General features: G+C 36.2%; 1 protein-coding gene across 1 annotated transcript in view; it reads left to right on the top strand.

The window, feature by feature from the left end:
* The window catches only part of armi (probable RNA helicase armitage), a 36,291-nt gene extending 27,495 nt beyond the window's left edge, over nucleotides 1-8,796 (top strand). Inside the window, exon 5 of the mRNA XM_081747053.1 lies at nucleotides 5,091-8,796. Coding sequence (XP_081603179.1) covers nucleotides 5,091-5,474 — 384 coding nt within the window. The 3' untranslated portion in view covers nucleotides 5,475-8,796. The remainder of the gene's footprint in view (nucleotides 1-5,090) is intronic.
* Nucleotides 8,797-22,316: the final 13,520 nt, after the last annotated feature.

Raw genomic sequence — 22,316 nt, forward strand, 5'->3', positions numbered from 1 at the left:
ATATTTGTCATATAAGACATTTTGAAATATTTATTTTATAAAACATGAATTATGTATTTGTTTTAAATTAATGTATTTGGTATTCATATTTGGCGAACGTCACAGCGATGAGGTTCCTGAGATTACTCGATCTACATTTGTTCATTTGTCTGTCTATACCACATACAGTACAGGTCTGTCTATACAACTTTCTGTCTTTTAAGTTTAAATTTTCAAGATACAGACAAGAAAAACTCTAAATTTCTTGTATAGATTTTGGCGGCATACCAACGTAAAATTTCATTTTTTTTTTTTTTTTTTTTTCAAAATAGCGGGTATCCACGCTACAAAGTGCAATTTTCGGTCTTTTAAGTTGAAATTTTGAGGATAGAAGCAAGAGACATTCTACATATGCTGTATAGATTTTCTCGGCGATCTTATGTAAAATTTCAAAATGGTGGCCATTTTTTCAAAACAGCAGTGAATAGAATTTTTGCAAGTTGTGACAATGGCAGTCTTGAAATGTAAATCCTTTTTTAACACTTTTACCCCAAAGACTTTGAAATATTTCGAAAAAAAAAAAAAAAGATTAAACCCATATGGGCCCAGGTGGGGTGGGTTTGTAAAAAAGTACCCGGGTATTTTCAAATTCTGCATTTTCAATTTGCAACACCAGTCCTGCTTGAATAGTCTATTGGCTGCACCTGCTATGATGTGGAACTGGGCTAGAACCTGCGTTCGATTAGAACATTCGGACAGAATCGAACTTTTAAATTAATTTGTACGTTTAATAAGTAACTAATTTTGTAATATCAATATATATATATTTGAAGATAGAAATTAATTTCGCGCTCCTTAAGCGTTACAGTATGATATTGATGATGTGAATGTATACTAACATTTGATTTGAAAAAGTTGGAAAGTTGAACATATAGTAAGAAATTATAAATAGCTCATAGTCATTCCGGATGCTATATTATATAACATATTATTCTACTGTTTTTAGTATTATCCACAGTGCGTAGTTCGTTACGATAGATTAGTTATGATTATTGTTTAAGTGTTCCAATATTAAATTTTGTGTGTGGTAAACTTCTGTACCAGGAGAAATTTTAAAAAGTCAGAATCTTAAAAAAAAAAAATAACCACTACCACTACTAGTAGTAGCAATTATGTTTCCACATTCTGGCATATTTTTCCTATCTTTTGTTTTCATAGTAGTCGGAGAGAAGAGACCAAGGAACTATTTTGAGAAGAAACAGACAACACATATTTAACGATAGGCTAATTCAATGTAAAACAGACAAAACAAATATGATAAACGAAGGTAGAAATAGAAACGTTATCATTATTAAATCAGTATATACAAGGATTTTTTCTAAAATTATATTTGAATATCTTTATTCCGGAGTATTTATAACAATGTAGTGTTATCGGAATTTTTAAATTTAGCTGCATGAAAAGAAATGCACAGGTTCTGGTTGCTATATTTAATTTTCCTTACAGCGTATTTTAGAATAAAATTGAATAATAATGAAGACAACTTATCTCCTTGTTTCAGGCCATTCTCGACGTGAAAGCCCGTGGACCAGTATTTTCTTGCTCAGACTTTACTTTGAGATTCATTTAAACACGTAATTAATCTAACTAGCTTTCGCGGTATTTCAAATCCGATAAGAATGTTGTACAAATGTTTCCCTCCTAAGTCGTTGGCCTTCCTGAAATCAATAATTATGTACCAGAATATATATATATAATACTTGGCGAAGGTAAATATCTGGTCAACAGTTAATCGATTTTGCCTAAATTCGCACAGATAATCTCCAATAATTTCATTTGCGTGTGGTCAATCTCGTTAATAAATAATTGAGAGGATTTTGACATAAGACATATGCCTCAATAATTCCTAGAATCAATTTTATCGCCTTTCTTGTCTATTGGGACAGTGGTTGATTCTTTCCACTCTTGTGGCAATTCCTCTTCGTTCCACAATTTTTCCACTCAACTAGAATTAATCCAGCAGGAATTTAGTCTATACCCGGAGATTTGTATTTCTTTAATTTCTTTATAGCAATTTGTATTTCTATTCGATTAGATCCTGCTGTATGCATTTCACTTTCTCCACCAAGATTATATTGTGACTGCTTATGGAGCAAATTGTCAAAGATTTTTGTCCGTGCCGTCTGCTTTGTTTAATATATATACGCGAAATTGAGAGCCTTTCTTAAATTCATTGTGTTGATATATGTTCCTAATATTTTTGTTTTACTATTATCTTCAAACTCAATGATTTTAGCTTTCAAAAAGTCACGTTTCTTTGATCTAAAAGTTTTTGAAGTTTCTCGCCTAGTGTCAACGAAATTTTGTGTAGTTATGTCATTCGGATTTCTTAGCCAATGTAGTTTTCGCCTGTTTCCTAAACACAGAATATAGCCAAAAACTATTTGTTTTTAATTATCGATTGTTATTTCACGTAGCTCTTCTCGCTGATCGAGTGGCTGGCACACATACCTTTGATGCGCGAGGTCCTGGGTTCAGTTCTTGGTAAGAGAACAGCGAACACACCAGTGGTTCACATTCCAGTTACATGTAATTTCACCTATATGGAATGACCTCTCTTTCGTAACTTTGATGTTGAACACTGGCCTATAAGGAAGATTGATTATCAAGCATACATAAAGAGACGACTTGTGGTCAAATTTTTAACATTTCGAGAGTAGAGGGACAAATAATTTCAATTTACTTTTCAACAGTTCTATTCAGCAGACGAATAAATAATTGAACCTTTTGTTTCCGGTCATAATTATTAATAAGTTCCTTATGCTATCTATCTCACAGTTTCTAAAATGAAATTATGATACCATACAATGCATACTTACATAATCCTAGATTTCTGTAGAAACTTACAGATTCCAAAGGAAGCGACATACTTTGAACAATTTCCTGTAATTATAAACTATTTTTAATTTACGTTCATGCTTAAAAAAGTATGATAATTACGATTTTTCGTTGTATAAAAACGAACTACTGTAGATTAAATCCTATTTCACAATATTATTGCAGATGACAATGTCAATTTATCAATACGGTGTCAGATATAAAATGTTCATATCTTCTCTAGAAGAATTTCTTATACAGTATTTCGTGCAACCAGAACAATAGCAATTTCGTTAATTAAGAAAAATATTCTCCGTCCTACCTTTTTCCGATTTGTGGACGCTCGTAATACAGGGTGGCCATAAAGTATCTCCCTGATAACAAACATTAATAACAAGAAAACTAAGAATGATGCAAGCATGGGGTTCGTGGCAAATAATAGGAAAACTCAAAAAGTTTTTTTTTTTTTTTTTTTAACCTGATTTAGAGAATTTCCACATGTGCTCCATTAGTTGCCCTCAAGACATCCATGCGTTATTCAATTACCATCCGTGTTTTACTCAGCATTTCAGGAGTCACTGTGTTTATTGCTTCCCTTATGTTGTTTTCGAGTGTTACAATATCACAGGCAGGGATTGCTTAAACCCTGTCTTTAACATAACCCCACAGGAAGAAGTCAAGGACCATAGTATTAGGGCATCTCTCCCCGTGAACCCCGTAGCTAAGCGGTTAGCGTACGCGCCTTTCGCGTGGGAGACCCGGGTTCGATTCCCGGCGGGAGGTCATGTGGTTCGGATTCTACGTTACTCAGTAGGTCCCGTCTCATATAGCCTCGTTGCTGAAAGGGACGTTAAATTCCAAATCAACTCGACTCATCTCCCTGTCCATCGGTTTGGAAAAGTTTCATCGAGAAATGAACGAACATCAATACTCCAGTGTGGAGGAGCCCCGTCTTCGTTCGTGTTCCTCTAATTGGGGAATTATGTAACACATCAAGGTGTCTTAAGAAAATGCCGCCAGTAATGGTTGGTTCGTGCAAAAAGAAAGGTCCAATAATTTTGCAATAAACTTGCTATACCATTCCTTTATGCTCTTAATATCTGGTGGCTGCTGTCCATACTCTTTTCGAATGTTCGTTGAACTGTGACGGGAGATTTTGTTTCATGATACCACAACACACACTTCGCTTTCTGCTGTACTGACACCATTTTTAAATAAATGACTGTCGCGCTGCGGTCAGTTGCAGTAGATGGCAGCACAGACTGAGCTAAAATCTTGAAAAAATGAAATGAAATCTTTGAGTTTTACGTCCCACGGTTATGTCGGCTAGGCTAAAGGAGACGGTAAGTATGAGAAATGAATGAAATGGTGGAATGAAGAAAGTGGGAAGAGACGGGAGAACCCCGAGAAAGCCCACGCACACGGTGTTTGTCCACCATAAAGTTCACTTGGCGGGAGCAGGGTTTGAACCCCAAAATCTTGAAGTATCATACAAGCGATGTTTTCAGACCGCATGCGTCTATTATTCTTTATTCTTTTGTTATTAATGTTTGTTATCAGAGAGAGATTTTATGTCTATCCTGTATTAGTTCGTGTATGTAGTGTTCTCATTGAAGAGACGAAGTATTTAATATACTTAAAATGAAATATTCAACAGTAAATTAAGATATCAAATGTAATATCTGCTAACTTAGCGACGAAATGTTTTCTTTCAGTTACTCTGTTTATCGTGTTCTGTTGAGAACATTGTTAGGATCATTAAGTCTAGGCAGAATGGAAGAAAGTATGAACGCTTTCAGTTTTAACTGGAAATCTAATCGCAAAACTATCTTAGGAAGACCTAGATGCAAATGGGAGAAAAATATTAAGATAGATCTCGCAGAAATAGGAATACAAAGTAAAAACTGGGTCCAGTTGGCTAAAGGCAAAATTCAATGGGGAGCTTTTGTAAACGTAGTATTGAACCTCGGGGTTCCATAGGCCATAGTGTCAGTTAGTTAGTTCATAAGATTCTGCTTGCTTGTGGTTAGGAGCTTTTTGAAAATTCAGTGTTACCAGTAGCAATTACTGTTTTAGTAGTGTATTTAAAAGCTTTTCTAATTTCTCCCACTGTACAGATCCTTATCTAGTTGACTTTTTATTCCTGTCTTAAAGTGAAGTGTAGGTCTCAATTTCGGGAAGATGGGATTTTCTTTATTTATTTAGTTTTTTAATGTATTTATTATTCGTTTCAGGTTCACAAATTACGCGCGCTGATGCTTAACATGGAACTGGAACCACCAAAAATTGGGTCTGTCGAAGAATTTCAAGGACAGGAACGTAATGTGATCATTCTTTCTACTGTGAGAAGTGATTCTAAGTTTGTATCAAGCGACAAGCAACATGCGTTGGGTTTTGTGGCTTCCCCACGTCGATTAAATGTATCGTTAACACGTGCCAAGTCATTACTTATAATTGTTGGTAATCCTCATCTCCTGGTCCAAGACGTATATTGGCGGCATGTCCTCAAATATTGTGTCGAACATGAGTGTTATATAGGATGTGATTTACCTAAAGATTTTTCTACCTGCCCTTCGGATACTGAAGAAACTGTAAATGATAATTCTTCTACAACGTAAAATGTACTCGTGTATTATTTTTGTATAATGTGTAGGATGTTGATTTTATTGTTTTTATTCAAATCTTAAACTATGTAACATTTTGTTATCAAAGAATCCTAAATCCATTTGTTGGAAGATAACTCGTAATTTGAGTGTTATATCCAGGGAACGGATTCGCGTGTAGTAAAAGTGATTTATGTCATACGTTTCATAAAAGTGCTCGACTTACAGGTTTTGAAATAATTATTTGACAATTGAGGAATGCATTCTAAAATATTATAGTAGAACTTAGGAAGGTAAGGTTTGACTACGGCTTCAGCAGATTACAGATAGCTTGGAAGTACTGCGTAAATAACGTGCTGGTCACAAAACACCAATCACAAGTTAATTTCCTCGTCGTGTCAGAGTAAGATATTCAATCCGCATATTGTAATTTACTGTGTAAACATATTCTTTTTTATTTTAAAAAATGTAGTGGAATGTTTGATTGAGGAAGTTAGCGCAACAGTGGTCCAAATCAGTTTTTTTTTAAAACCATAGAAAAACAACTTCAAGTTACATATCTTTTTGTTTTCGTAATATAAAGAATATTTTTGTGGGAGCAGTATATTCCTATGATAGTTCAGCTTTACTGCAAAGTTATGTTTGTTTTACCAATAAAACTGACAGAGATATCATTTTTATGAGATTTGCAATTCATTTGTGTTGATTGCATCCCTATTACATTGACCCCTTTATACAGTATTAAAAAAAAAAAAAAAAAAAAAAAAAACTCGCCACTACCTCTTTTTGAAAGGTCCTGCAGTCTTATCTACAGTTGGAATTACATTAAATAAAAGTGGGTTTTCCTTGACCAATTTAGATTTTTATTTCGAGTCATGGCGAAGTTTTTTTTTTTTTTTTTTTTTTTTTTTTTTTTTTTTTTTTTTTTTTAACGACTGTACATAAGAAAGGGAAAACAGTTTACTCAGTAAAGATTAAAGAGATCAAAAGGAAATAAAGATTTCTACATGCAATGCAAAACAGTTTAATAGAAATTGTGTCTCTGTTAGTTTTATTCAGCAATCATTACGATTACACATTTTACCTATACACATAATCACTGTACCTATACACATAGTCATTTTCTGTCTCACTGTCTGTCATCGAATTATTATAAAATGAATGCTTAGTAAGTGGTGCATATTCAAGATGATCTATAATTTTGTTTGGATTTAATGTCCATGATTTGGTAAATTTGACTGAAGTGTAACTTCTTGTAGTTCAAATGTCCATTCTTTGTTCTCCTGTCCTTTAATATAATCTATATAACAGTTCATTCTACGATGTCTGAATAGCAATACTTTATTTCTGTGGATGCTCATGAGAAACACTTGATACTGTAATGCGACTGAAAATAACAGGCATTTTATCTTTAGTGCATGTACAATTAGTAATCTTTTCAGTTAAATCTTTCAGGCTGTGGCACCATATCTTCTCACGTGCTTTACTTTCACACACTCAAGTCACACATATTCGAGAACTGTTTAAAAATTGGTTCACGTTGTTCTGTGTGAGAAGATTCATAACATTTATGTTCACAACCACAGGGCAAACCTTCTTCACGTTTCTCAACTTTATTACTACTTCTGCCTACATGTTCTCCAGCATTTCTCTTCTTCCTAACGTTTCTAGCCCACAAATCAACACTCTTTGTCCATTTTCTTTCACGATTTCTTATTCTTGTTAAGGTATTTCCCTCTGTTTCAAGGAAGGGAGCACGGTGGCAAAGTGGTAGAGTGCTTACCTCTGGCGCGTGCGGTCCCTTGTTCCATTTCCGGCCAAGTTAAGTTGTGATGGACATCATCTTGTCCGTGGGTTTTCGCGGGGTACTCCCGTTTTCTCCCGTGGGGGCGCGGTGGCTCAGTGGTAGAGCGTTCACCTCTGGTGCTTGGGGTCCCGGGTTCGATCCCAGTCCTCACCAAGTGATCTTTGTGGTGGACAAACACCGTGCTCGTGGGTTTTCTAGGGGTTCTCCCGTTTCCTCCCACTTTCTTCATTCCACCATTTCATTCATCTCTCATCATCATCGTCTCCTTTAGCCTAACAGGCATAATCGTGGGACGTAAAACTTAAAGATTTCATTTCATTTTTCCCGTTTTCTCCCACAATCACATTCCACCAATTCGTTCATCATCATTCATCACTTGCCTTAATCAACTGTCTCGCTTATCACAAAGAGCGTAATTGTGGGACGTTAAACTGAAAGATGTCATTTTATTCTTTTCCTCTACTTCAACGCTCGCAGCACTGTTAACATTAGAATTTTCTATATTTGTCGTTATAGCACGTGACACTGATGCTATCGTCCCATTGGTTCTTTGTGGTTGCGCTTATGCAAGAGAGAATTTCGTATCATGGAAAAGGGTTAGCTTCTTCAAACATATCTTTACGAGATGAATTTGGTCTAGCTTAAATAGTAGGAAGATAATTTAAACTCCAACGTCAAGAAATTGGACTTCAGATCTCTTTTTATTATTATTATTATTATTATTATTATTATTATTATTATTATTATTATTATTATTATTATTATTATTATTATTATTATTGGTTACACAACTGATTCCCATAATTGTGTTCGTATGGAATATACGTGAATTTTGTAATAAATTATTCCGCCTGCGTCTTTAGTGCCTTGACGACGTAGTCCGGCCTTGGTGCTTTCAAGCTCGGAAAAACGACGAAGAATGTAGTTAATACTATCAGTTGGAATTTTATATCCACTTCAACATTTTCGTTCCAAGTCAATAAAGTTAGAAATGCTGTATATTAGACTATCTTTGTGTTTCTTGTACTTTTAATTTTGTCTCTCGTACTATGACTTTGTAAGAATTCTACAGTTACCCGTTTGTAGTTTCGAGGAAATTGTTTATTCACTAGGTAAATAAACACTGATAACATTACGAAAGCGGTTTGTATCCCTTCGTGGCTTTCGTGTGTGTTTTCTGTCCGTTTGGTGGTTTCAAGTTTGATTATCAGTGGAGTACTTGTTCACGGATTAGGTGAAGTGTATTTGGATTCCACTCGCCTGAGCAGTAGGTTTCATTTCATATCGTACTGAATACGAACGTCCGCTTTCTTTCTTTCCATGGAACTGGGTGGGCGTAACCTTGTAGTTTCTAAATGGAAAGGGAATTATGGTGTAACGTTGAGGGCGTACTAAATGTTTCCAAATCTAAATAAGTAAAAAGAATAGCTCATAAAGTGTATCTACATACTGATGTTCATATATAAATAAAATAACGCTGCCCATATTTTCAGCATGTTAGTTTGCCCTTTGAGAGTTCTAATTTAAAAATTTCTCTATACATCCGCTGTCAAATAATCTTGTCAACCCAGTACATAGTTTCTCTTTATTTAAAGATTAGATTTTACGCCCTGCCAACAATCGTGGCGAAATAACAGCATAACTATAATACACCCCTTTTTTTTAATTAGTCATCAATTGGAATCTATGAAAAGAACCTTCCGAACGCATTTTGTACTTTTACATGAAAGATTATTATGAATGGCTCGTACCGTTGTATGGGTATTTATCTTCTTCAGATATCTTAACCCTCACTCTACCAGCACGGGGGGGGGGGGGAGGATAATTTGTGTCCACCACAGTACTTTTTTGTAATTTCTCTTCTAATCATTTCTTTAAAACTGTAAAAGAAAATATGCTATTGTTTAACATGATTAGATAAAGCATATATCTTACAATGATGCAAATTGAACGTTAGTTGGGACCGCGGTGGCTCAGTGGTAGAGCGTTCACCTCTGCTGCTTGGGGTCCCGGGTTCAAACCCTGCTCCCGCCAAGTGAACTTTGTGGTGGACAAACACCGTGTACGTGGGTTTCCTCGGGGTTCTCCCGTTTCCTCCCACTTTCTTCATTCCACCATTTCGTTCATCTCTCATCATCACCGTCTCCTTTAGCCTAACCGGCATAAGCGTGGGACGTAAAACTCAAAAATTTCATTTCATTTTTTCATTTTGAACGTTAGGCTCTTAAATTTGCTATTTTACTCCACCGTTGGTAGGAGATGTAGCTGACAATTATAAGTGTCACTTCTAGATGACAGTATAATCAATAGCTGCATCCTGCCTTTTCTGAATTTGGCTGCCTTACTACATATACTGTTCACTTCAGTCACTGTAGACTTTTTTTTGTGAGGATTTGAGTGTATCTCATAAGTTTGCTATTTTAAGTTGGTGGGCACAAAGTACCCCCCATTCCGCCCCGTTCGTAGGATATGACTGGCATTTAGAAGTATCATTCCTAGATGGCAGTATAATAAACAGCTGTTAAGTCTTATCCCGTGTACTATTCACGGCAGTCACTGTAGGTTTTTGTGAGTCTTTCTGATTTATTTCTTTTGCGAGATATATTTAATCTTACGCAAAATACCCCCCTTGGTAGTCCGCGTTACAATATATATATATATATATATATATATAAGTGGTGCGAGGGTTAAGAATCTATGAGATTGTTTCTTTGTATCATTTACTAGTTGTTAGGCTTCAGGAATTCCAGTACCAGACCAGATATATATTTTAGACAAAAACACCAAAATCGAAAAAAAAAAAAAAAAAATATAGCAGAATTAGTAGGTTCTTCGCCTGGTCCCTTTCATGTAAATACTTATTTTGTTATGATCAAAGTGTGGATTTAGGAAACTAACTTACTGAGCGAAGTAAAACACATTATACTATATTTCTCTAAAATTCTCATAATAAAAAAGCAACTTTATGCCCCATGAACATAAAACTTATTTTTTTAAGTTCGTAAAGTTGTTTTTGTTGTCTCAAAGAAACTGAAAGTCGTCAATATTAATCCAAGTGAAGGGACAGGGTTGTGTTTAAAATTCCCAGCAAGTTCGTGTATTAACATAAACTTCTATATTTGTGCCTTCTTAGGGATAACATATGTAGTTTGCGGAAAGCAACCAGGGCTTCATTCCTGGAGATCGTATTTATCTCCGATTCGGATCCCAGCGTAAACAGTAAGTCCTATCACATGTAGTTCTGTGGTGTAAAGGATCGTTTAACTCAAATCATTCGAAATCCAGCCTTTCATACTTGAAATCCATGTAACATGGTATACTCATTCCTGTTCCGATGCGAAGTCTGCAGTGTTAATATCCATAGTTACGTTACGAAGGAAAGAATAATAATGCAATACTGCACTTTTAATCAAGAGCATCATCTAATCTGACAGAGTAAAATACCGGATACACTGACACCACAATACAGCAAACTCGGTATTTTTAGTTTAAAATCGGGACTTTCAAGCTGAATAGACTGCTTCAGATTTTGTCACAGACCCATGCCGCCTTATGCAGAGTCGTTTTGGCGTATAATTAGCGTCATACTAAAGGCCTGACTACTGCAAGTAACATGTTAATCGAACTCTTTAGTATTGGACTAATCACGCGTCAGAACGACTCTGCATAAGGACCATGGTGTCTTAATCCTCAGGATTTTCCGACCGCTAGTCTATAGTATGTAAAACTATGGTAAATAAACTGAACATTCTTGTTGCCTGCACACCACCGTCATATACAAATATGAGTGAAGGTAGCTTCAAATATATAGGCATGCAGATATTCACATGTAAATTCGTTCCCTGGTTATATCTTCCAGGAATATTTTCAAGAAAACGTATTATTGTTCTGTCGCTACAGAAGTGAGTAATAAAGTGACACTGTATTTCATTTAGTTTCCAGAAAAAACATGTGTTTGTTCGTTCGTTGTGAAATAAATATTACACATTTTAATTGTGATTTCTTTCATTTAAACGGACAGTAAGTTAATACATTATAATTTAGAGAAAATGCAAAGCTACCAAAAAAAAAAAAAAAAAAAATTAAGAAGGAACTAAGATGACATCGAAACAAATTGATTTTGTCTTCATGTGTATGCAGATATTTATAGAACAGAAATATACTTTATCACTTTTTAAAAGCTTTGAATAGTGTGCACCGACGGGAATGTCGCCTTTGCAGTTCTTTTTTTAAAAAAAATCAAACCGTAAGGGTGAATGAGGATTTGGCCAATAAATCTAGGTAATATTTTAACACTTATTCAAACTTACGATTCTAGTTTTACTTTTAATTAGTTCTGGGATCTTATACCTAGATGTATTTTAAATTAATTAGTTCTGGGATCTTATACCTAGGTGTCTTTTAAATTAATTAGTTCTGGGATCTTATACCTAGATGTATTTTAAATTAATTAGTTCTGGGATCTTATACCTAGATGTATTTTAAATTAATTAGCTCTGGGATCTTATACCTAGATGTATTTTAAATTAATTAGTTCAGGGATCTTATACCTAGGTGTATTTTAAATAAAATGACACATTGAATTGGGGAAGGTAAAAGAGGAAAGAGAAGGCTTAATAACTAAAGAAAAGGTGTAGCGAACACAGTACCTGGCAGAATGATGTGGTTATCCTTGTCTTTTCTTCATATTTTCAGTCGACAGAACGAGACTTCTTGAAGGCTCTGGTCAGACAGACAGTATTCAGCTATGACGATGTATTCTCTGTCAATATAATTTTATGCTTCTTTTTCGCGGGATATTATCTTTTGCCCCTTACTGTGAATGAAATCGATACACATTCCTTGCTACCACCTCGCGATTTAATTAAATATTTTAAAGGTTTTATAAGCTCAACTCCTAACCAAATCGATAGCTGCATGAACTCTCTCCTTGCAATTAACACAAGACATTACAGAAATATTGTAAAATTTAATAAAAAGAAAAAAACAAAGTTCTTTCAGAGTGTGAAGCTTACGGTTATTGCCATATATTTATAGAGTAGATGACTGTGTATCTTTTTCCGTAGCTCGTTGAATCCGTACAGAATTCCCATTCTCGCTACCCGCGTTCGAATCTTCGTCGTACTACTTTATTTTAATTTTTTTTCATTGATGAGGTAAGACTTCAGTAAAAAGAAACATATGATTACAGTTTAAGGTGTGATTCGATATTCTGCAAGTATTTATTTATAAATTTATTGTCAAGCGAACAAGATGAAGTAGAATTTTACAAGCGTAAAACTGTTCTAGATTTTACTATTAATAAAAACTATGAATAAGTTTACACTAGAACTATGAATAAGCTCAAGAATAAATTGAATTCTCTTCAATTGTAATCCATAATTAGCCATGGTCAAGGAGATGGATTTCAGTTGTTTCGTGTGTGATCAGCACATTGGCTTCCATCATCTTTAATTCTGGAACTAAATATAATTAATTTTACTTTTCGTTTAGATATAAAATACTTACCTTTAGTTCTTAACGAAACAGAGATCATAGCGCAAAATGTCACTATGGTATTACGTTTCGTTATATAAAGAAATTAAAAAAATAATACATTCATACTTGAAAATGTCGAAGATAATATGACAAATATTATGAACAATTCTATAATAGAATTAAGCAATGGTTTATAATAAACTGCAATGAAATGCAGGGTATTTGAAGTTTACAAAAATATTTGCCCTTATATGCTGAAATAAAGTTTCTTGAATAGATAGGGAAACTTTACCTTGAAATATATACCACGAATTTGATTCTCGATAGAATCTGAAATATGTTAAAAACTTTAAACCTTGAAGAACGCAACACAAGTTTGACGTCCCATGGTTATAATATTGTCGTTACAAACTGACTAAACTAGCGATAAATACAGGGAGCAACTCACTGAACCAGCTCCTGTTTTCCAGTTTTTATATTAACGTATCTAACGCCGGATTTTTGGTCAAAAGAATTTTTTCTTTGCATATATTTCATTGAGAACACGTAACGTCAACATTTCATTAGCAAATGTAGCAACTGATTAAATTGAATAATGCCAAAAAATAGCCTACTTTGCCTGCTAGAACCTAGTTTTGATGGAAGTTCCTACGTTTTTTTTTTTTTTTTTTTTTTTTTTTTTTTTTTTTTTTTTTTTTAAAGGTGTTTGAATACTTCGTAAGGTTTTACAGAATGCTTGTTATTATATATATATATGTTTGTTCAGTTTGGAACGGAAAAAGTTTATTATTGAAGAAAATGGTCTGTAGAGCTCTTTCTAGAATGTCTGTTATTAGTTGTAGTAGTTGATTTGATTTTAGTGTCCCATTCACCAGCGAGGCTGTATGAGACATGGACTTACAGCTTAATGTGGGATCCGAAATACATGCCGAGAATCGAACTTCGTTTTTAGAAAATGTATCTGATCACAGTCAGTTCTTGTCCGTTGGGGTTGGAACAGACCCTATTATTATACTGGTATTGGGAAGCAGTCATGAAACTGATTAAGAATTTCGTGACCTGGAAGCAGTCACACTCATGTCCCGATATGACCGGAACAGAAATGGAGATGACAAAACGTCGTCATACACACGGAGAAATTTGTATGATACTATTAGTAAAACTTACATGCTTTCTGCTGGTCTAGTGGCTAGCGCGTGCGTTTTTGGTTCTTGTAGTCTCGCGTTCGATTCCCGTTAAGGGTCAATTGAAACTTTAATTAGAATTTATTTTCATGAATCATCCGTCTCCTTTAGCCTAAAGGATTTAAACATTGAGAAAAGTATACGGGAAAAAATATTAAATATAGGTACTATACATGCAAAATTCAAGTGCCAGTGTTCTGTAATCTATTGACAAAATAATAGAAAAACGAAAGAAATCCCTTAAGAACAAACTGAACAATGTTTTAGCATTCATGCTTAATTTGCTACTTGCGTGACACATTAAATTCAATGCAAGATAAATATTACACACAAAATTCGCTACTTGATTGTTGATAACATGGAAAATACTAGGTATTGTTAAATATTAAACATAACACCTCATTTTTTTTATATCAATAAATAGTAAGACAGTAAAAATACTATCAATCTATATCTACATAGTATATAAATGAAAAATATGTTGTCTATCATAACGAAAAATGGCTGAACCGTTTGAAATGAATTTTATTAACATAGTCAACACCTATCTCGGAATGGGTTGTTGTCACGCCATTTTTATTAAATTGCGTATCCTAACAGAGGAGAAGGGTTTAAAAATTTATGCCAAAAATAAAATATCAAACGTTTGTGATCGGTATTAAGTGGAGAATAGGGAAAATTTGTATCATTTTTGCTCAATATTTAAGAATGATGACATCGAGGTTGTGTCTTGTCATACCGTATTTAGCATTTGTTCCAGTCGGGTTTCTATAATTCATTAACCTATATATCATAAGAGAAAGAAATGGACGTAAAAACCTAATTTTAAAATATGTGAGCCCATCTTCCGTTGTCCTTAAAAATCCGCTTTTGAGGGGAAAAGTTCTAAATACGCGGTCAATATGTAAAAGTGACATCGTGATTGTTTGTCCGATCATCACGGAAATCGAATGAACCGTTTGAAATGAATTTTTGAATACATTTAGTACTTGGAAGAAAATGGTTAGCTGGGCATCCACTGGAAAGTTGACAGATACAATTTAGAGGATGGTCAACTATGCTTAAATATAACATTTCAGAGGGAACACGAGGAAATAAGTAATAGCGGATTTAAGTTTAGCATTGGACGTCATTGAAAAACAGAATGTGATGCACGCAAACGAAAAAAACGTAGCTTTTTTATAAAGTTTGAAATCATGATTAACAGATTATTTATCCCAACGGATCGACTATTTCTTACACATGTCTGAAGTGTTTAGTTGTGCTCTCAATTGATGCTAACTAATTGCGGCTACATTAACATTTGTTTCTTATAGAGTTGAATTACTAAACTTCACTTCAATCCCCATAACTTCTCGTGTGTATTTCCACCAGATTTTTTTTTTTTTTTTCATTCAGGCATAGTTGATCATTCTCTAAATAGTATCCAAGTTCGCCAGGTGACCATTTCTTACAAGAGGAAAGCAGACTTTAGTAAATGAACGTCGGGCTCATCCTTCGCGAGGTAGTAGTGCACATTCAAAGTGTTAATATTACAAACTGGGAAAGCACAATAGCCAGAAATAATGGAGAAAAAGCATCTTAAAGATTCATACTCATGCTATATGATATGATGCGTAAAGTTACCAAGTGATGGCGTGGAAGAGTTAGAAGCATCTACGACCCCCATGCAAAGGGTCCCGGGTTGGATTCCCACTCGAGTCAACTTTTTTGTTTTTTTGCTTTAATCGATAAAGTAGTCATAAAATATTAATTCACCATATGCTTATAATGCACAAAACAATAGAAATGGTCAAATCTTTCAATGTTCCATGTTAAGTAGCAATAAAATGTAACTTCTTCCGCGTTGTATATTGGTATCACGAGATATATTATGATTAGCACAGTCATTGTGTAAAAATATTCAAGACGCTTCGTGTCTCTATCTGTGGACAGTGTGCGAAATACAAGGGGGATGAGGGAGAAATTCCCTTTGTTAATACTGGATGTATGCTATAACCAGCTGTGTTATTTCAGACTTCGCTTGAGGGGGGCAAGAGCACCACCAACATAAGACTTGCACGTTTTGTATTAGTATATTAGTAGACAACCGATTGAAGTATATTTATTCCTCAAACTCTCGAGGGGCAATTGCCCTCTGCTCTTCCTAAATGACGCCTTTGGCTACAACTGTTATAGTTTGCCATGCTTGAAGCACAATCCATTCCCCCTTGCAAAAGTCCGGTCAATTCGCACACTGTTCACAGATATAGACACGAAGCATCAAGAACATTTTTACACAAGGACTGTACTAACCATAATATAACCCGTGACATCAATATAGAACGCAGGTTTTATTGCTCCTTAACATGAAATATTCAAAGTTTTTACAACTGATTTGGACATTTGTATTGTTTTATGTATTATAAACTTATGATGGATTAATATTTTACTTGTAGTTACAAATGGCTACTTTATTGGTTAAAGCAAAAAACCCGACTCGGGCAGGAATTGAACCCAAGCCCCTTTACATGGGAGTCGTCCTAACTCTGCCACGCCGTCACTTCATACCTTTTCGAGTCGTGTCATACACGCAGCGAGTTGGAATCTTTAAGGCGCTTTTCCCCACTTTTTCTGCCTATTGCGCTCTTCCAGTTTGTAATATTAACAATTTAAATGTACACTACTGCTCGCGAAGGATGACTCCGAAGTCCATTTACCAAAGTCTGCTTTTTTCGTTAACTCTGGCCAGGTTTTTTCATGTTACTTTCATACAATACATGTTCTAAGCGAGGAAAGGAGTATTAAAAATAAACTCCAAAAGGAGGATTTCTGACGAATCTCTCATCATAGGAAGATGAAACTCGGCACTTAAATTCCCCCTTACTATCTGTGACGAATGGTCTACCCTTTTCGGAAATTCCAACTCTAGCAAAGAAAGCAAGGTGACTGCTATAATATCTTAATTTCCCATTTTGTGTTCATAAACTGTCCAAAGTAAGTATTTTAGCTGTTTAAAATAAATCTAGAAGATTTTTAGCAGTTGGATTCACTTGGATCTTTTTCATTTCACTTCGATTGAGATGCTGTTCTATTGGAGAAGGGGTTTGAATATTTCGCAAATAATATTTCCATAAATTTCTCGTTCAAAGAATGAGCATTTCATCTGTCTGGTCTTTAAAGATTGCTCCAGACTATATTTTTAAACGAATTGTGTATTCTATTTTGTGATTTTTAGAAGATATTTACAGGTCTTTTGAATCCGTATTAGGAACCTAGAAGCACAATTTTAGGAAGCTAAAAATTAGTTTAATTATGGGTCACAATAGTTCAGCGAGCGATCAACTTTTATACCCAGATTTGTGACTTTAATCTATTTCGAGTTACGTGGAAATTGCTCCATGCATGTCTTGTATGTTAATAGAGACCTTCCACAGTACACAAACCAATCACCTTTCCGCAAACTGATAGTTCTAAGACTGATCAGTTGGTTCACTGGAAGTTAACATCCCTTTCAGCGCAGAGACTATATGAGACATGGTTCTACAACTTAACTTGGGATTCTAAACTAAATGAACTTCCATCAGGAATCAATCTCTTGATAGGGTTGATTTCATAAATGTTACAGTCTTTTCATTCTCACGTGAGAATTCCCAAATAGAATATGACTTTCCAGAATGCATTCTGTCTTTCCACTCGGTATGAACACTAGTTTATTAATCATATTCTCGTTAAATAGTGAACATGATTTCTTTTTTCAACATACTGAAACATCTAATAATAAAAACAAAATATATTGTTTCGTTCCTCTTCTCTTTGTGTTTTCACACAAACCAGTGTTTCATTGATAGCATTGGGCTTTTTAAAAAAGGAGTGTCCGGTTCACAGTTAAGACAGAGATACGACAGAGACTTGAAAGTGCCTCAGGTTATATTTGCTTTGCTCTTCTGCTCGGTGGTGATTCACCAACTTGCTACTTTCATTCCAATTATTGTATATTTAGTTTCGGACGTAAGCTTATATTTTATTAATGGAAAGAAATCTAGAACACCCTTATTTTTGATCTACTTGGGTAGAATCATACATGCTACTTTATATTATTACTTTAGACAAGAATAAGAAAAAACTAAGAGAATGAAACCATTTATAAAACTCTAATACTACAAGTAATGGCTGTTTCTTCGACGAAAAGAAAAAAAGTGCACTTGATGAAGATTCGAACATGGATCAGCTAATTGGTAGGTTAGTACATTACCCACAACACCACATACTCGGGTGCTTATTATTATTATTATTATTATTATTATTATTATTTTGCTATATACTTAAAACATTCAGCTTGTGATTTTTGCTTCTGTCGTCTTACCATATAACAGTTTCTCTGCTTTCCCTGCTTGTCACACTATTCGTGTTATTCGTTGTGTAAATTGCATTTGCAAAGTATTGTGTTTTGTTGTTTTACCAGGATCCACAGCTTTAAAAGTTTTTAAAGTCAATTACATTAAGCGAACTGATTTTCTTATGTCTTCCATCACTTCAAGGGAAAAAAGATACTATCCCGTGGAAAACATGCACAAACATATGTGACAGACAATGCTTTTAATAAAGGCAGACAATGCTTTTAATAAAGGCCAACGAGAAAAGCTGTGGCCAACTGTACGACTGTGAAATTTCAATCTTCACACCATCGTCGTCTTCACGTTACTTCAGCGACAATGACGTCGCTAGTCGCAAACCACAGGGTTTTTAGGCCTGTATGGCCTGATGGCACAGTCACTCTTCCAGCACCTGGTCGTCGTCTTGAATTCGAATCGATTCCGAACTCTCCTATCTGATGGTTTTGATCAATCTATGAGCCTTACGTTATGCTGACTACTGTGTTCGCCAGTGATTAATCACACGATGAGTGAAATGCGGTAATGTTAAATTCCTGTAGTTCATTGACTTTGTTTTGCATTTTGTTATGGAAATGAACTTGCAAATTCAGTGCATATATCTACGTCTCGATGTTTGATGGAACTGGATATAACAAAAATATGGAATCTCCAATTAGGATTGGAGTACATCATCTTCAGATATCTGCAAAATAGAATTAATAGAATGACTGTAGTACTGAACATGGTAGCTGCCACTGAAGACGTTAACTGATAGAGTTCATCTCAAAAATTAATTTAAATACAGTAGAGCCCAGTGGCGTAACAAAATGATTGGGGGCCACCCCGCAGACAGCGTGGAGTGGGGCCCCTTCTCTACGTCCCACTTCACGAGTTGGGGGCCCCCGCAATGCGGGGTATGCAGAACCCTTATTTACGCCTCTGGTAGAGCCCCTCTCGTCCGCCCTCGATTGATCAGACCGTGCTCGCGTCGAACTTGTTCCGACTGGTCGATGACTCACGAGAAATCGCATCTGGACATGAAATTAAACAAAAATATATGGGTCTAATATTTTTTATCCTTAAAGTGTGGGTGTGCAAATGAAAACACCTGGATACACCTTAATGACACAGAGGAGGCAATTTGGAAATTTGAAATAGGACCCCGCAGTTGTGATTGCAGATTCAGATGGAAAGCACACAATTATACAACTTTTTGTGTTCTTGAGAGATTGTACTGTAGTGGCAAAACTATGTTTTATCGCTGTAATGCACGAAATGCGCTTTCGATCAAAAGATACAAAAAGACATGCCGAATTGTATCGAAAATATTTTATTTCAATCACCTTAGCAGGAAAAAATCAGAGAAGAAAGTAAAGTTGAAAATTAAACATTCATATTGAAGTGGAAAGGCCTAATGTGTACATTAGTTATAGCAACAGGCGATAAATTAACTACTTGTAGTGCTACAGAGGAACAGCTACGTGAACGTACCTGAGTAGCTGTATATTCCCTCCTGGGTCTATTCTGTCGGTGCATCACCTCACCTCTCACCGTCGGGGTTCTTGTTGGTGCCTGCGATTCGATTTGACAAGTCCCTATTCAATGATAGAATCCATCTACAGCAGCCCTAATGACATTGGGTTCAATAAGTGCAATTTCGTCAATAATGCTTTGCCGAAGCTCATCTAAGTTGGTAGGCTTCCTTTCGTATACACGATTCTTCAAATGTCCCCAGAGAAAATAGTCCAGTGGCAACAAGTCAGGAAAACGAGCTAGCCACTCAATTTCACCTCTTCTGCCAATCCACCTTTGGGGGAATTGCTCATTCAGAAATTGCCTAACATTTACACCATAGTGCGGGCCCGCACCATCTTGCTGGAACCACGTTTCGGCTAAGTTGTCAGCTACAATGTCTCTAATTGCTGCAAGTATGTCGGTCCGCAGCATATCTTCGTACATCCCAGCATTCAAATTCCCGTCAATGAAAAATGGTCCAACTATGGAGGGGTTCATCTCTCTCGCCCAGACGTTCAATTTTTGAGGATATTGGGTATGTGCTTCAACCGACCAATGAGGATCGCTGTCAGCCCAAAATCTACAGTTATGTCCGTTAACGTTACCGGCTAATTCGAAAGTGGCTTCGTCTGAAAAAAACAATTCTAGTGAGAAAGTTAGGATCGTCATCAATGCGCATCATCTGTTCACAAAATTCCATACGACGGTCGAAGTCATCTTCATTTAACTCGTATATCAGATGAATTTTGTACGGATGGAACTTGATTGCCTTCAAAGTTCTGTGGACAGCCATGCGACTGATATGTTGTTGCGGATTTTCAACGAAGATAATGCAACGTCAAGCTGTTTTTCAGCCGTAGTCGATGATTGTGGTCGCCCAGGAATTCGACGATGCTTTACACTTCCCGTTTCTTCAAAGCGGCCGACAGTAGACTTTGCAATGAGATAGTTTGGACCGCGAAATGTTTGGTTAAATAGCGCCCTAACTTCAGCATACGATCTTTGGCAATCACCCCATCCGCGCATCAGCAAAATAATTATTCTGTCGTGCTCAGAAAGAGTGGCCATGTCGTCAAGTAGTTAATATCTATCCAGCACTTCGAGATCACCACAATTACACTTAATTTACAAGACATTCACTCACAATGAACACCGCGAATTGGATTCACAATAAGACTTCGTGATAAGGAAGTCTCTGGCAGGATTTCGATTCTCACTCATTCCACACTAATCGCTACTGTCTCTCAGCCGTAACAGGCCACTACGGAGTAAATCACTAATTTTGCACTGATGAAAACTATTGTGCAGGGGACGCAGACAAGGTTGGACGACGACAAGCCTGGACAATTAATTTTGGTCGCTCCCGACAAGGTTGGACAACGACAAGCTTGGACACTTCTCAATTTATCCTCTTGCGCCAGACTCGAACGAATTCCTGAGGTGTCTAAGCATGTCGTGATCGATCCCGACAAGCCTGAATACATCTCATTTTGGGTCGTTGACGACAAGGTTGGACGACGACAAGCCTGAACACATTCCTGGGGTGTCCAACCTTGTCGTGGTCGATCCCGACAAACCTGGACACATCTAATTTTGGGTCGCTCTCGACAAGGTTGGCCAACGACAAGCCTGGACACATTCCAATGGGCCGATTTGGTGCATTCAAAGCACGTAGATCTGACAAATACAACTGTTTATTCACTTGTACGGGTGTACAAGGGCAGTTAGTGTTATCAATGTACAAGGGCAACTGTTCTCTCTGATTATACTGCAGTGTTATTTTTATACCACCGTGATATTCATAAAAATCGTAAGGAGTACCACAGACATGAGGGTTCAAACCTATTCAAGCCATCAGGCTTTGGGGCCGCTACGTTTCGACGACACCGTATCGGCGCCAGCTCAGTTTGGCGAAAATTTTATGTACAAGGGCACACATCCAATTTAATAATTATTTAAGTAAAACGAAAAATTTGTAAATAATAATAATCTCTTTTAATAAAAGATAAATAAATTTAAAATAATTCGAAAATCCTCTAGTAGAGGGCAGTAGCTGACTGGCGAGAATCAGCCAATAGCGATATAGATGCGAGCCATGAAACTCTATATTGAAGGGCATGTATGTATGAACTGGAAACGCCTTAACTGGTAGAGTTTGTTGGAACAGACATTTCAAATTGGGACGTTGACGACAAGCCTGGACACATTCCTGGGGTGTCCAGCTTTGTCGCGGTCCATCCCGACAAGCCTGGACACATCTCATTTTGGGTCGTTGACGACAAGGTTGGACGACAAGCCTGGACACATTCCTGGGGTGTCCAAGCTTGTCGTGGTCGATCCCGACAAGCCTGGACACATCTCATTTTGGGTCGCTGACGACAAGGTTGGCCAACGACAAGCCTGGACAAATTCCTGAAGGTGTCCAGGCTTGTCGGGATCGACCCCGAGATGCTTTGACATCTCATTTTGGGTCACTGACGACCAGTGATGTAATGCTAATTTTTTAGGTGGGTATACG

The sequence above is a fragment of the Thermobia domestica genome, chromosome 18, assembly GCF_964235325.1.
Source record: "Thermobia domestica chromosome 18, izTheDome1.hap1.1, whole genome shotgun sequence".
In the NCBI taxonomy this organism is placed as follows: Eukaryota; Metazoa; Arthropoda; class Insecta; order Zygentoma; family Lepismatidae; genus Thermobia; species Thermobia domestica.